Source organism: Lontra canadensis, unplaced genomic scaffold, assembly GCF_010015895.1.
Source record: "Lontra canadensis isolate GAN:19392208 unplaced genomic scaffold, GSC_riverotter_1.0 scaffold37, whole genome shotgun sequence".
Taxonomy (NCBI): Eukaryota; Metazoa; Chordata; class Mammalia; order Carnivora; family Mustelidae; genus Lontra; species Lontra canadensis.
Genome location: NW_022631031.1, coordinates 3,921,721 through 3,938,767, shown reverse-complemented (window position 1 = coordinate 3,938,767; position 17,047 = coordinate 3,921,721). Strand labels below are relative to the sequence as shown.

At 36.5% G+C, this 17,047-nt stretch overlaps 1 protein-coding gene across 1 annotated transcript in view; it reads left to right on the top strand.

Moving 5' to 3' along the window:
• The first annotated feature begins 512 nt into the window (after nt 1–512).
• Nucleotides 513–17,047, top strand: part of LOC116874523 (cyclic nucleotide-binding domain-containing protein 1-like) — an 89,916-nt gene continuing 73,381 nt past the window's right edge. The window contains exon 1 of the mRNA XM_032869231.1: nt 513–651. Coding sequence (XP_032725122.1) covers nt 549–651 — 103 coding nt within the window. The 5' untranslated portion in view covers nt 513–548. The remainder of the gene's footprint in view (nt 652–17,047) is intronic.

The following is a 17,047-nucleotide window of genomic DNA, read 5'->3' as shown; positions in this document are numbered from 1 at the left end:
AAGCAAATAAATATCATCCATTAGAGGATGACTGTGTTTTATTTAAAATTACATGTGCATTTTTTTCAGTTAAAATATTTATCAAATGTTAAATTGTAGCTTCATTTAATTTAATAGTACTTGAAAGGATTTAAAGTATACACTGGATTAAAAAATCAATCTTTTTACTAAATGAAAGAGGTCTTTATTATTATAATGACTAATAATAAAAGATATAGTCTTATAATTGAAGCACTGAGTTTTCTATAAAAAGAAGGTAAAGGCATTAGGTAATTTCCTTAAGTTTCAAGTTTCACGGATGTACATCTTAGTGCTGGAAGGAGAATAAATTCTAAAGTTGATTACCAAAACAAAAATAGAGTAACATCATAGGTATCCTTAAGCAAACCTGGAATAAAAAAAGAAATGCAAATTTGAAAGCTCGAAAATCAGGAATTTTTGGTTTGTCTCTTTGTAGTTAAGCTGTGTTCTCTCAATTTGCTAATCTTTTTGATGTTGTTTTAAGGCCCATTTATAGGACATTGCGTGAACACAAAATTGTGTGGAAAATGCTGAAAACAATTCCAGATTTGACCTGTCAGTTACCTGAGGAGCATCTGAAAATACTTAGTAAGAGTGTCACTTCTGAAACCTGGGTAAAAGGCAGCACAGGTAACAGACTAATCTGGAGGGAATTTAGCAACATAGAATGTGTGTCACTATTTTGAGTTCTCTATAATATTGATATTTTCACTTGATACATTAAAATGCGCTGTTTGTATATATTTTGTTTGTAGTTATTAGTACTGAAATGAATAACATTCCACATTTTAGTATGGACGTCTTAATGATATACACTAGTGTTTTCTCTACATTGGGCATGCATCACAATCACGCAGAGGACTCAAATTGCTGTGTTCAGTTCTAAAGTTTTTGGTTTGGTAGGTGTGGGATGGGGCTTAATGGCATTTCCAGTAATTTTCCAGGTGACACTGCTAGTACGGGACTATACTTTGAAAACCACTCATTGATATACACATTTAATGACAATCTAGCATTGGATTACATAGTTAAGAGAGCAAATGGTCATAGCAATTAATTGACTTATCCAGATATTGCCCCGGATATTGGGCACAAAACCTCTCCAGACAGATTTTAGTTTCCCAATTTTAAATTTCTAGTCCCTTTACCAAGGATACATTGGGTACATTAATAGAAGTACTTCATATTGTAACTTTTGAGGGGTATACAAATACACACACACACACACACACACCCGACACAACAGAATTCAATACCATTTTTTGCGATTGTGAAATACCTATTAGAAAAGTAGAATTAAGTTTATTTAATATATTATTTATGTCAGGGGATATCCCTAATTTATTCCTCACAGACACAAATAAAAGTATTATTATTCTTCTCCACAGATGAGAACCATAAGGCATAAAATATCATGCAGAATATTCCTGATTAGAATTGAATTTCAAACACACTTTAACTCATTCTGTGTCTAATATTCTGCTGTTTTTATAAAATGGTTCATCAGGATCATGCCTTAAAAATATAACTGTGATTTCAGAGAGCATGTGTCTTTTGAAATATGTCATATGTCTGGACTTTTCCCCCAGTGGTCATCTCTTATAATTAGTTTCATTTAATCTGACATCAAGCAATGAAAATTAAATCACAGGAGTTTGCAAAGGACAAAATGATTTTGAAAGGCAAGAAAGAACATTTACCATTGCTTTGCATTAACTTGAGGATAGTAATTTAAAAATTAATTTGTTTTTATCATAAATCCCTGAAATTATACTTATTATGGTAAAAATATGGAAACAACCTAGATGACCTTCAATAGAAGATAGATTACAATGATACATCTTTTTCATGGAATAAAAGGCATACTAAATTATGATACATGTATCCAATGAAATGCTAGGCAGTTGTTAAAAAGAATGAGGTGGATCTCTCTGTATATTGACTTGGAAACTTATCAAAATTATTAAAGACAGTAGATAAAAATAGAGCAATTGTGGAGTTATATAAATAATATGGTTATATTTTCACATATTTATACGAATCTGAAGTTATATATACAGATGTACTGCATATATACATATATAAAAATTAATAGTAAAAAGTACATAGAAGTAGCTCCAGGAAAACAGTCCAAAAATAAGTATTTTAAAAACCATTACCTTGGTGGAGGGAAGAGTTGAGGGAGAGTGAAGAATTAACTCTTCTACAAATATTTTTGTTGAATTTTTCACAATAAAGATATATTCACGGGTTAGTGTTTGTAACTGTTCGTTTTTTTTTTTTCCAAAAAGGTTTTAAAATTACTTCAAAGCAAAAACTGTATTCTGATGGTATCTTAAAAGTTGGGTGATTGACTATTAAAATGTGAACTTTCATTCCTTGACAAATATATATCAACTTTTATTTCATCTTTCATATTAAATAAGGTTTTTCAATTCATATTTCAATAGAACATATTTTCAAACACTTTATAAAAAATACAAGTCTCTGTCTTTACATATACCTGTGTCAAAATCCTTCTCTTGGGTTTTTAAGACGTCTGATTCAGACAGTCCAGATCTGTTTCACTACCCAAGCAGTCAATTCATTAAATATCTGACCTTTGTAAATCTCTTCATTCATCCAACTTAAAAAAAAAAAAAAAAAGGTATAACCAAGTGTCTTTCTCTCTTTCCTTTACTCATGTGTGCATTTCACCTCTGCTGCAGTTATTTAAAGTATTCCCCTTAGTAGCCCCTCGTCACCAGGCTGTGGACTTTAATCTGAGGCTGAGGCTTTGGTTTCTCTCCTGCAAGCCTACATAGCTGTTTGCACCTTCTGGTCTCTTCTGGTGGGTTCTTTGGAACTTTGGAATTTAAGGCAGCTTCCTAAACTCCCCATTACTCACTCACCCTCTCACTCAGCTTTCTTAAACAATAAAATATTAACAGGATAACAATATTATGATTTTAAGTACTGGCTAACACATATACATATCTCTAGTTTAAGTGAAAATGGCACTACAACATAATATAAATATTTAGCCAAAGATATATGTTACTTAATTCAAATGATTTCAATAGTTTTCCATTGGGCCTCTTATATTTTGGCCTGACCAGCAGGCATTTTTAAGATTGGCAACCTAAAGCTCATGAAAGCTAAGAGAATTAACTTACTTCAGAATTCAATTTAGTGGCTAACATGGAATTAGATCCCAGATCAAAATTTTATTACTGTCTACCTTTATATTAACATTGATAGATTTCCATGAAATAATTACTATAAGGGGTTTTTATCTTATATCTTTATCATCTTTACTGTTTTCTTTTTGAAGTCTGTTATGTCTTAGGAGTTATTTCTCTTTTATTTCTTTCATTTTTTTAAAATTTTACTTCCACCGTTTATGAGGTTATATCTCAAAAACACCACAGTTCCTCACTTAAGTAAACTCTTGTATTTATTTTTAATGCTGACAAATATTTTTATGTTACTAAATTTTAACATTTATTTAGCCTATATAGACTGTCTTTTCTGTTGTGGTTTGAATTTCATGTAACATATAAAAACACAGTAGCCAAATCTCATAAAAAAAAAAAAAACTAGCGGGCATCTTTTCCATAAGTAAATTAACCATAATTCAAATAATATGCTCTTGTAATAGAAATAGGCAAATATTTATGCCTATCATAAAGACAAATGTTCTCTTAAAAGCAAACATGGCTTGAAGAACATGCATTGATTCTAAAGCATGGATATACTTTCACTGCAACTAAGGTGGTGTGCCCTGATTCATTAAGATTTGTCCTTGAAATCTGACAAGAAAGCTTTTTCAGTCTTCATCTGCATTGTGAGGGGCTAGCTCCATTTCTGTTTTTCCCTATCCAAGAGATGGTTGTGAGACTTTGAGAAAATTAATGCAAAAATTAATGCAAACTCTTCAGTTACATGATGATACCAGAAACCTTTGCCATGATATTTATTTCTCTAATCTTGCCATGGAATCTTACTTTCTAAATAGTGAAACTGAAAACCAGAGATGATAGAATTATTCAACAGCTGATCAGAACGTGTGTTACCCAAGCACAACAAATAACTGCTCTGAGCATTTGATACAGGAGTATTAATAAGTAATACCCATGTAGAAGCCCCATATACATAACTTTCTCCATTTCTGTATTGGAATATTTTCAATTAATAAAAAACTACTGGGGTGCCTAGGTGGTTCAATATACACAAAACAATTAACATGATACATTGCATCCATAACAAAAAGGATAAAAAAAAACCCCACTTGACCATTTCAATAGATTCAGAAAAAGCATTTCACAAAGTACAATATCCATTTATGATAAATATCCATTTATGATTTCTGCAGAGTAAGTCTAGAGGGAACATACCTCAATACAATAAAGGTCTTATACGAAAAACCCATCTCTAACATCATACTCAAGGTGCAAAACTGAGAGCTTTTCCCATAAGGTCTGGAACTAGACAAAGGATACCTACTCTTCACCACTTCCATTCAACATATTATTGGAAGACCTAGTCACAGAAAGTACACAACAAGAAAAAGCAACCAAATTGGTTAAGAAGAAGAAAAAATCTCACTATTTGCAGGTCATACAACACTATAAAGAGGAAAGTCTAAAGACCACCAAAAAACTGCTAGAACTGATAAATGATTTCAGTAAAGTTGCAGGATACAAAATCAACATACAGAAATCTGCATTCCTATACACTAATAATGAAGCAGCAGGAAGAGAAGTTAAGAATATAGTCCTATTTACAATTGTACCAAAAACAATAAAATATCTACAAATAAACTTAACCAAACATGTGAAAGACTTGTTCTCTGAAAACTATAAAATACTGATAAAAGAAATTGAAGATGACATAAGAAGATGGAAAGACATTCCATGCTCATGGATTGGAAGAAAAAATATTGTTAGAATGTCTGTACTACCCAAAGCTAGTGCTACCCAAATTTAATGCAGTCCCTGTCAGTACACCAACAGCATTTTCCATGGAATAATTATATATTATATAAAATATTTTTTGATCTGGCACTACTCTTAATAATTTATAAGTACTACCTTGCATAATACTTTAAAAATTCTGTGACGTGAGTGGTTATAATCCTCATTTTACAAAAAAGGAACTTGACAGACAGAGATATTAAATTAAGCAAGCTGGACAAGGTAATGCAGGTAGAGTGGTCAGATAACACATGCATAAGATGCCTTGCTATGTTAACATGCAAGATAAGAACTGAAAAAATGACACTGTTAATTTAATATTTGAAAGAAAACAAGACTTTTGAAAGTAACATTTTCTTCAGTGTTTTAGGATGACAATTCCTAAAGAGTTTTCATGGAGTCCAGCTGCAGATAATGGATATTAAAACAAACAGCTACAAAAAATAAATAAGCCAGAGAAGTACTTTTGGAATGGAACATTCAGGACTTCCAAAAAAATCCATAAATGAACAGAGTGGCAAAAACTGTGAATATCAACTTTTTCATAACTCTGGAAAAGACCTACATCAATCCAGATGTGTTTATTCCAGAAAAATGGTGGAATCTTACTAAGAAGAATGAGTTTTACAACATTTTGACTTCCCCTCTTCCCATCTCACTATAGCTTAACTCTGCAGTTACCTGAAAAGCAGCAGCCTTGAAGTTACGGTAGCTGTAAAAACCAGACTAACAGCCACTGGTGGTGGCAGAATAGGTTTGCATCCCTCTTAAAAGTTCCTTCCAAGTGATTTGACCTTTCTGGTAGCTAATTTGACCTAATATTGTTTAGATGGTCTAAATTGATCTACAGATTTAACACAATCTCTAATGAAAATACCAGCTGTCTTTTTGTAGGGGTTGATAAGCTGATTCTAAAATTATATGGAAATTTAGAGGGCCCTGAAGAGCAACTTTTTTTTATAAACTAATGATAAAGTTGGAGGACACACACATCTGATTTTGCAACTTATTACAAACCTACAATTTTAAGGCAGTATAATACCAGCACAAAGATAGACATAGAGATTAATGGAATAAAATTGCAAGTGCAGAAATAAAGCTTTAATTTCATGGCCAAATGATTTCCAACAAGAGTGTCAAGAAAATTCAATTCCAGAAAAGGTAATTTTTTCAAAAAATGATGCTGGCACATCTGTATATCAATCCACATGCTGAAGAATGAAGTCAAGCCTTTAACTCACACTATATATAATTACTAATCTAAAATGGATCAGAGACCTAATGTGAGAACAAAACCACAAAACTCTTACAGGAAAATTTTCAAATTAATCATGTGACCATGGATTAAGCTATGCTTTCTTAAACATGACACAGAAAGCACAAGTGACAGAAGAAAAACCAGATAATCTGTATTTTATAACAATTTTAAATTTTGAGGGGAGGAGTCAAGATGGCGGAGAAGTAGCAGCTGAGACTACTTCAGGTAGTGGTAGATCAGCTAGATAGCTCATCTAAAGATTGCAAACACCTACAAATCCAACGGGAGATCGAAGAGAAGAAGAACAGAATTCTAGAAACAGAAAATCAACCACTTTCTGAAAGGTAGGACTGGCGGAGAAGTGAATCCAAAGCGACGGGAAGATAGACCGCGGGGGGAGGGGCCGGCTCCCGGCAAGAGGCGGAGCAATGGAGCACAAAATCAGGACTTTTAAAAGTCTGTTCCGCTGAGGGACATCGCTCCAGAGGCTAAACCGGGGTGAGCCCACACGAGGTGAGCGTGGCCTCAGGTCCCACAGGTCACAGAAGGATCGGGGGTGTCTGAGTGTCGCAGAGCTTACAGGTATTAGAACAGGGAAGCCGGCTACAGAGACAGAGCCAAGGAGTGAGCTCTAAACTCGGGGTTACCTTGTACTGGTCGCAGGCTTGGTCAGCTTAGAGAGTGGCCGGAGGCCAGGGTGGTGGGAGTAATTGGGCGCTGTTCTCTGAGGCACACTGATGAGTGGGATCCCAGGCTCTCTCCTCCTCTGGACCAGTGACTGGGAGGCCACGATTTTCCTTCCCGTCCTCCGGAACTCTACGGAAAGCGCTCAGGGAACAAAATCTCCCGAAAGCAAACCCGATTGGATTACTCAGCCTGGATGTAGTAAGGGCTGTGCAACTCCGCCTGGGGCAAAGACACTTGAGAATCACTACAACAGGCCCCTCCCCCAGAAGATCAACAAGAAATCCAGCCAGGACCAAGTTCACCTACCAAGGAGTGCAGTTTCAATACCAAGGAGAGCAGCGGAATTCCAGAGGAGGAGAAAGCAAAGCACGGAACTCATGGCTTTCTCCCCATGATTCTTTAGCCTTGAATTTAATTTAATATTTTTTCTCTTTCAATTTTTTTTCTCTTCTTCTGCTAAATTTTTTAAACTTTTACCCTTTTCTTTTTTTTAACGTTTTTTAACTAGTTTATCTAATATATATATATTTTTTCTTTTTATTTTTTCTTTATTCATTTTCTTGTTTTAATTGTTTCATTTCTTTTTTTTCTTCCTGAAACACTTTTTATCCCCTTTCTCCCCCCTCACAATTTGGGATCTCTTCTGATTTGGTTAAAGCATATTTTCCTGGGGTCTTTGCCACCCTTTTAGTATTTTACTTGCTCCTTCATATACTCTTATCTGGACAAAATAAAAAGGTAGAAAAATTCACCACAAAAAAAAAAATACAAGAGGCAGTACCGAAGGCTAAGGAACTAATCAATATAGACATTGGTAATATGTCAGATCTAGAGTTCAGAATGAGGATTCTCAAGGTTCTAGTCAGGCTCGAAAAAGGCATGGAAGATATTAGAGAAACCCTCTCAGGAGTTATAAAAGCCCTTTCTGGAGAAATAAAAGAACAAAAATCTAACCAAGGTGAAATCAAAAAAGTTATTAATGAGGTGTAATCAAAAATGGAGGCTCTCACTGCTAGGATAAATGAGGCAGAAGAAAGAATTAGCAATATAGAAGACCAAATGACAGAAAATAAAGAAGCTGAGCAAAAGAGGGACAAACAGCTACTGGACCATGAGGGGAGAATTCGAGAGATAAGTGACACCATAAAACGAAACAACATTAGAATAATTGGGATTCCAGAAGAAGAAGAAAGAGAGAGGGGAGCAGAAAGTATATTGGAGAGAATTATTGGAGAGAATCTCCCCAATATGGCAAAGGGAACAAGCATCAAAATCCAGGAGGTTCAGAAAACCCCCCTCAAAATCAATAACAATAGGTCCACACCCCGTCGCCTAATAGTAAAATTTACAAGTCTTAGTGACAAAGAGAAAATCCTGAAAGCAGCCCAGGACAAGAAGTCTGTAACATACAATGGTAAAAATATTAGATTGGCAGAAGACTTATTCACAGAGACCTGACAGGCCAGAAAGAGCTGGCATGATATATTCAGAGCACTAAACAAGAAAAACATGCAGCCAAGAATACTATATCCAGCTAGGCTATCATTGAAAATAGAAAGAGAGATTAAAAGCTTCCAGGACAAACAAAAATTGAAAGAATTTGCAAACACCAAACCAGCTCTACAGGAAATATTGAAAAGTTTCCTCTAAGCAAAGAGAGACCCTAAAAGTAGTAGATCAGAAAGGAACAGAGACAAAACACAATAACAGTCACCTTACAGGCAATACAATGGTACTAAATTCATATCTCTCAATAGTTACCCTGAATGTTAATGGGCTAAATGCCCCAATCAAAAGACACAGGATATCAGAATGGATTAAAAAAAACAAAACCCATCTATATGTTGCCTACAAGAAACTCATTTTAAACCCAAAGACACCTCCAGATTTAAAGTGAGGGGGTGGAAAACAATTTACCATGCTAATGGACATCAGAAGAAAGCAGGTGTGGCAATCCTTATATCAGATCAATTAGATTTTAAGCCAAAGACTATAATAAGAGATGAAGAAGGACACTATATCATACTCAAAAGATCTGTCCAACAAGAAGATCTAACAATTTAAAATATCTATGCCCCTAACGTGGGAGCAGCCAACTATATAAACCAATTAATAACAAAATCAAAGAAATACATCAATAATAATACAATAATAATAGGGGACTTTAACACTCCCCTCATAGAAAAGGAAAGATCATCCAAGCAAAAAATCAACAAGGAATAAAGGCCTTAAATGACACACTGGACCAGTTGGACATCACAGATCTATTCAGAACGTTTCATCCCAAAGCAACAGAATACACATTCTTCTCTAGTGCACATGGAACATTCTCCAGAATAGATCACATCCTCAGTCCTAAATCAGGTCTCAACCAGTATCAAAAGATTGGGATCATTTCCTGCATATTTTCAGACCACAATGCTCTGAAGCTAGAACTCAATCACAAGAGGAAATTTGGAAAGAACCCAAATACATGGAGACTAAACAGCATCCTTCTAAAGAATGAATGTGTCAACCAGGAATTAAAGAAGAATTGAAAAAATTCATGGAACCAGATGATAATGAAAACACAATGGTTCAAAATCTGTGGGACACAGCAAAGGCAGTCCTGAGAGGAAAATATGTACCGGTACAAGCCTTTCTCAAGAAACAAAAAAGGTCTCAGGTATACAAACTAACCCTACACCTAAAGGAGCTGGAGAAAGAACAAGAAAGAAACGCTAAACCCAGCAGGAGAAGAGAAATCATAAAGATCAGAGCAGAAATCAATGAGATAGAAACTAAAAAAACAATAGAACAAATCAACAAAACTAGGAGCTGGTTCTTTGATATAATTAATGAGATTGATAAACCCCTGGCCAGACTTATCAAAAAGAAGAGAGAAAGGACCCAAATAAATAAAATCATGAATGAAAGAGGAGAGATCACAACTAACACCAAAGAAATACAATTATAAGAACATACTATGAGCAACTCTATGGCAACAAATTTGACAATCTGGAAGTATTGGATGCATTCCTAGAGACATATAAACTACCACAACTGAACTAGGAAGCAATAGAAAACCTGAACAGACCCATAACCAGTAAGGAGATTGAAACAGTCATCAAAAATCTCCAAACAAACAAAAGCCCAGGGCCAGACGGCTTCCCGGGGGAATTCTAACAAACATTTAAAGAAGAACTAATTCCTATTCTCCTGAAACTGTTCCAAAAAATAGAAATGGAAGGAAAACTTCCATACTCATTTTATGAGGCCAGCGTCACCTTGATCCCAAAACCAGACAAGGATCCCATCAAAAAAGAGAATTACAGACCAATATCCTTGATGAACATAGATGCAAAAATTCTCACCAAAATACCAGCCAATAGGATCCAACAGTACATGAAAAGGATTATTCACCATGTCCAAGTGGGATTTATTCCAGGGCTGCAAGGTTGGTTGAACTACTGCAAATCAATCAGTGTGATACAACACATTAATAAAAGAAAGAACAAGAACCATATAATATTCTCAATAGATGCTGAAAAAGCATTTGACGAAGTACAGCATCCCTTCCTGATCAAAACTCTTCAAAGCGTAGGGATAGAGGGCACATACCTCAATATTATCAAAGCCATCTATGAAAAACCCATCGCAAATATCATTCTCAATGGAGGAAAACTGAAAGCTTTTCCGCTAAGGTCAGGAACACGGCAGGGATGTCCATTATCACCACTGCTATTCAACATAGTACTAGAAGTCCTAGCCTCAGCAATCAGACAACAAAAGGAAATTAAAGGCATCCCAATCGACAAAGAAGAAGTCAAACTCTCACTCTTCGCAGATGATATGACACTATATGTAGAAAACCCAAAAGACTCCACTCCAAAACTACTAGAACTTGTACAGGAATTCAGTAAAGTGTCAGGATATAAAAATCAATGCACAGAAATCAGTTGCATTTCTCTAAACCAACAACAAGACAGAAGAAAGAGAAATTAAGCAGTCAATCCCATTTACAATTGCACCCAAAACTATAAGATACCTAGGAATAAACCTAACCAAAGAGGCAAAGAATCTATACTCAGAAAACTATAAAGTACTCATGAAAGAAATTGAGGAAGACACAAAGAAATGGAAAAATGTTCCATGCTCCTGGATTGGAAGAATAAATATTGTGAAAATATCTATGCTACCTAAAGCAACCTACACATTTAATGCAATTCCTATCAAAATACCATCCATTTTTTCAAAGAAATGGAACAAATAATCCTAAAATTTATATGGAACCAGAAGAGACCTCGAATAGCCAAAGGAATACTGAAAAAGAAAGCCAAAGTTGGTGGCATCACAATTCTGGACTTCAAGCTCTATTACAAAGCTGTCATCATCAAGACAGTATGGTACTGGCACAAAAACAGACCCACAGATCAATTGAACAGAATAGAGAGCCCAGAAATAGACCCTCAACTCTATTGTCAACTAATCTTCGACAAAGCAGGAAAGAATGTCCAATGGAAAAAAGAGAGCCTCTTCAACAAATGGTGTTGGGAAAATTGGACAGCCATATGCAGAAAAATGAAATGGGACCATTTCCTTACACCACACACGAAAATAGACTCAAAATGGATGAAGGACCTCAATGTGAGAAAGGAATCCATCAAAATCCTTGAGGAGAACACAGGTAGCAACCTCTTCGACCTCAGCCGCAGCAACATCTTCCTAGGAACATCGCCAAGGGGAAGCAAGGGCAAAAATGAACTATTGGGATTTTATCAAGATCAAAAACTTTTGCACAGCAAAGGAAACAGTTAACAAAACCAAAAGACAACTGACAGAATGGAAGAAGATATTTACAAACGACATAACAGATAAAGGCCTGTGTCCGAAATCTATAAAGAACTTAGCAAACTCAACACCCAAAGAACAAATAATCCAATCAAGAAATGGGCAGAAGACATGAACAGACATTTCTGCAAAGAAGACATCCAGATGGTCAACAGACACATGAAAAAGTGCTCCATATCACTTGGCATCAGGGAAATACAAATCAAACCACAATGAGATATCACTTCACGCCAGTCAGAAGGGCTAAAATTAACAAGTCAGGAAATGACAGATGCTGGCGAGGATGCAGAGAAAGGGGAACCCTCCTACACTGTTGGTGGGAATGCAAGCTGGTGCAACCACTCTGGAAAACAGCATGGAGGTTCCTCAAAAAGTTGAAAATAGAACTTACCCTATGACCCAGCAATTGCGCTACTGGCTATTTACCCTAAAGATACAAACGTAGTGATCTGAAGGGGCACGTGCACCTGAATGTTTATAGCAGCAATGTTTAAATTTTTAAATTTAAATTTAATTTTAAATTTAAAATTTAAATTTTAAAATTAAAAAAAATTTTAAACAAACAAACAAAAAAAGTCAGTTTTAGCGTTTTTTTAGTTTTGCTCTTGACTCTCTGTGAACACTCTACCTAAATTTTCGTAAATGCTGCTTATGTATTATTTGCTGGGGGAAAACTGCTCTACATATATATAATGGCTTGAATTCTTTTTAACGTTCAGTGTCTAGTTGTCCTCAGTTTTATTCTATTTGTTCTATCAGTTCCTGAGAGAGCTATATATAAATAGTTAACTATAATGATTATGATACTTGTTTCTTCCTATAAGCCTATCAGTTTTTATATACTTTGAGGCTCTTGGATGTGTACATGTTCCTAAGAGTCACATTTCTCTCTCTCATTCCTATTAGCAATATATAATGCCTTATTTGTTTACCACAATAATTTCATTGAATTCTATCTTGCTGTATCTTAAGATTGTTTCATCAGGTTAACATTCTTTTAAAATAAAGGCATCATGTCATTTATACTGTTTTGTGGTATGATTTCCTTTTTAAATTATTTCTTTTTTTATGCTTGTGGTATGATTTCCTTTTTAAATTATTTCTTTTTTTATGCTTGTCAATGTTTTCTAGTGAACTTTCCACTTCTGTATGTATATACAGATATACATGTATATATGTACATATACATATACATTATTTTTAAGATTCCATGGTGTAGAGGTACTATAATTTAGGAGAATATAATAATTTTTGTAAAATTAAGCTTTAAATGGTTCCAAATTTTGCTAGTTAAAAATATTCTATAATAAATTTCTTTTTGAACATCTACAGATAGGTGCAAAATTTTCTATAAATTAAAAATTTTCAGCTAACAGACAGATGAAAAGATGCTCAATATCCCATTAACAAGGAAATACCAATCAAAACTACAATGAGATTTCACTTCACACCTGTCAAAATAGGTAAAATTAACACCACAGGAAACAGTAGGTATTGGTAATGATGTGGAAAAAAGGGAACCCTCTTACACTGTTGTTGAGAATGCAAACTGGTGCAAGCATTCTGGAAAACAGTATGGAGTTCCTCGAAAAGTCAAAAATAGAAATACTTTCTAATCCAGTAATTGCACTACTAGGTATTTACCCAAAGGATACAAAAATGCTGATTCAAAGGGGCACATGTACCCTGATGTTTATAGCAGCATTAACAACAATTGTCAAATTATGGAAAGAGCCCAAATGTCCATAGACTGATGAATAGATAAAGAAGATGTGGTATGTATGTGTGTATGTAGCAGCAATGTCTACAGTAGCCAAACTATGGAAAGAACTTAGATGTCCATCAACAGATGAATGGATAAAGAAGAGGCGGTATATATACACCATGGAATACTATAAACCATTAAAAGAAATGAAATCTTGCCATTTTCGATGACGTGGATGGAACTAGAGGGTATCATGCTTAGCGAAATAAGTCAATTGGAGAAAGACAACTATCATATGATCTCCCTGATATGAGGGAGAGGAGATGCAACATGGGGTGTTAAGAGTGTAGGAGAAGAGTAAATGAAACAAGATGGGATTGGGAGGGAGACAAACCATAAGTGACTCTTAATCTCACAAACCAAACTGAGGGTTGATGGGAGGAGGGGGGTTGGGAGAGGGGAGTGGGGTTATGGACATTGGGGAGGGTATGTGCTATGATGATTGCTGTGAAATGTGTAAACCTGGCGATTCACAGACCTGTACCCCTGGGAATAAAAATATATGTTTATAAAAAATAAAATTAAAAAAAAAGTCTCATATCTACAATACTGAAGAACTCATACAACTCAATAACACAAAAACAGATAGCAGTTACAAGATGAGCAGAGTTCAGACTAGATATTTTTCCAAAGAAAGCATACAGAGGGCCAACAGATGCATGAAGATATGTTCACCACCACTTAACACCAGGGAAATGCAAATCAAAGCCCAAAATTGTCACCTGTCACCTGTCACCTGTCAGAATGACTAGTATCCAGAAGACCAAACAAGAATTTTGGCCAAAATGTGGAGGTAAGGGAACTGTGCTCTATTCGTGGGACTGTAAATGGGCTCTGTTGGTGGACTACAAATGGGTGCAGCCACTATGGAAAGCAGTGTCAAGTTTTCTCAAAAAATTCAACATAGGGGCACCTGGCTGATGCAATCAGAAGGGTGAGTGACTCTTGATCTTGGGGTCATGAAGTTGAGCCCCACACTGGGCATAAAGGATACTTAAAAGATGGATATAGAACAACCATATCATCCAACAATTCTCTTATGTATTAAAATGAAGCCAAGTCTTCTCTTTTCTACAAAGAAGGTGTATAGAGGTACCTGGGCGCCTCAGTCATTAAGCATTTGCTTTCGGCTCAGGTCATGAACCCAGGGTGCCAGGATGGAGCCCCACATTGGGCTCCCTGCTCAGTGGAGAGTCTGTTTCTCCCTCCCCCACTCTCGTGCTTGTGCTCTCTCTCTGTGTGTCCTTCTCTCTGTCAAATAAATAAATACGAGATTATATATATATATGTATATATAATGAAGGCATATTGCCCCGCTGTTTCATTCCAGCACTGAGAGTAACTGCTTCTTTGAAGTAGACTGTGAAGGGTCCAGGCCACCAAGCTAAGGTTTAGTCTCAGGTCAACTGTCCTCCAGAGCTCTACTCAAATCCTGAGAACTTAACTCACAGTCTTTTCCCCTTGCACCCACAGCTCTGTCTTCCCCAATCTGTCAAGACCCAGCCCACCACCCATGAGGATCTTGACATAGCTTGTGGTTTAGCTGACCCAGGACTTGCTGAGTTAGCACTGGGCCCAATTCTATGTCCTGAGCTGCCCCTTACAAACATGCCTGGGCCAGAGGACTTAGTAACTACTTAGCAGATTGCTCTCAGAAGCATAGGCCCCCAACTTCTATACTTCCTGATCAGGGAGTAGCTCCCAGCCATTGTAGTCCCACTGCATCCAATGAGTCATACAGTTGTTCTATGCAAATTCCTTCCACACTGTCCCTCAAGCAGCTGAGTCAGATGCACATGAGCACCAAAATCTTGCTGGCTTTAAGTCCTCTGCTACGCATGCAGATATTTCCTTCCCAGCTCAGCAGTATCAGGAAGTGAGGACACTCTACCGAGTCTTCTGATCTTGAAACCTTAGACCCTTCATCTATCTCATGATCTGATGTGCCTAGTGTCTTCCTTATGCCCTCAGGAATCTTTTTCTTCATGAGGTCCAAGCCTCGGCTCTGAGGGCTGCATCACCCATGGAATGCAGCAGGTAACTCTTTTGATCCTTAGAGCCTCCCTGTTGATGGCATGGGAATGATAATCTGGATTTAATGGATTTCTAGGAGTTTCTGAAGTCTAGCTGTCTCAGACTTTGTTTTGTGGAGGGAAATATTGACACTGACAGGGCAAACAAAGTCCATTCAGATGCAACATGCCATATATATATAATCAAAAGGGAACTACAGTCCATAATTTTTCATTTTATATTTATCCAAATGATGACTTAAGTCTGTTTCCTTCAAAATGTCCACATAACACAGCAAGAGGCTATTTTATGTGGTCACTCTGAGAGAAACCTAAGTGGTGCTTTTCCTCTCCCATTGCTGAGTTTTTCTTCCTCCAGCTTGCAACACATAGTCTATTCTTTCTTCCCCTTTAGAAGGAAGCCAGGTGCCCACCTTAATGCTCAATCCCTGAAGAACATCTTTCTTTCTTTCTTTCTTTCTTTCTTTCTTTCTTTCTTTCTTTCTTTCTTTCTTTCTTTCTTTCTTTTCCTTTCGTAGGATAGTGTCTTTTAGTAATCACGTAGAAACCATGGCTGCAACAGGTGAAGAAGACAGATTATCCACAAGAGAACTGCATTTCCACTTTTGTCATCATTATCTGAGGTGAAATGTTAGATCCCAATTGGGGTAATTTGCAGTGAATTTTATTCAACTCTTCCAGAGTACAGTGTGGGATGTGACTGCCCTGGGGCCAGACTGCCACAGCAAGGAGCAAGGCTCCAGAACTCCAGACTTTGAAGACTGTGGGAGGATTATCTCTGAATCTGCCTGTAAGCAAAGTAGTTTTGGAGTGAGGGAAGGAGGAACAGCGAAACATCAGTGTGGGAAATACCCATTGGATGCTAAAAGTACTTGAATGCTGAGCAAGGACTGGGTCTGATGTCTTTCATCTGACATGTTCTCCACACAGGAGGTTCCAGAGCAAGGACCAAAGCCACAGTTAATGCCAAACTCAGAGTAGAAATTTACACCCCTTCTTGGCAGTGGAAATGTGAGAGAAAGTGTGTGAGGTTTGGAATCAAGGCACCAAAACTTCAGTGCCCTGTTTCTCATATGCTGGCTATGCCTATGTAGTCCTCAAGTCTCTGTTCCCTCACATAGCACACAAAGATCATGATGGTGCCTTTTCTTTTCTCATGCTTGATCAAATAACATGAGGGAAATATAAAGCCTGCTCAGAGGTGAGGTTTATTGTTAAATGAAGTTATTACTGACTCAGTAACAGAGATTCTGAAGTATGATTTTTGTTCCTTTACAGCCCTGTGAACCAGTTTTTCAGTGGTGATGACATTATCTCACCATGTTTATTGAGGTGGCACTTAGTGTACAATAAACTCCAGAAGCTCAAGCAGCACCATGCTTCTCTCAAGATAAGGCACGGTGTCCAAGTGGATGCTTATTACTCACAATCCTTGTCTTGACCTCTGGGCATTACCAGTAGGACTGGCCATTAGAGAAGTACAGGCAACATGAGTTAA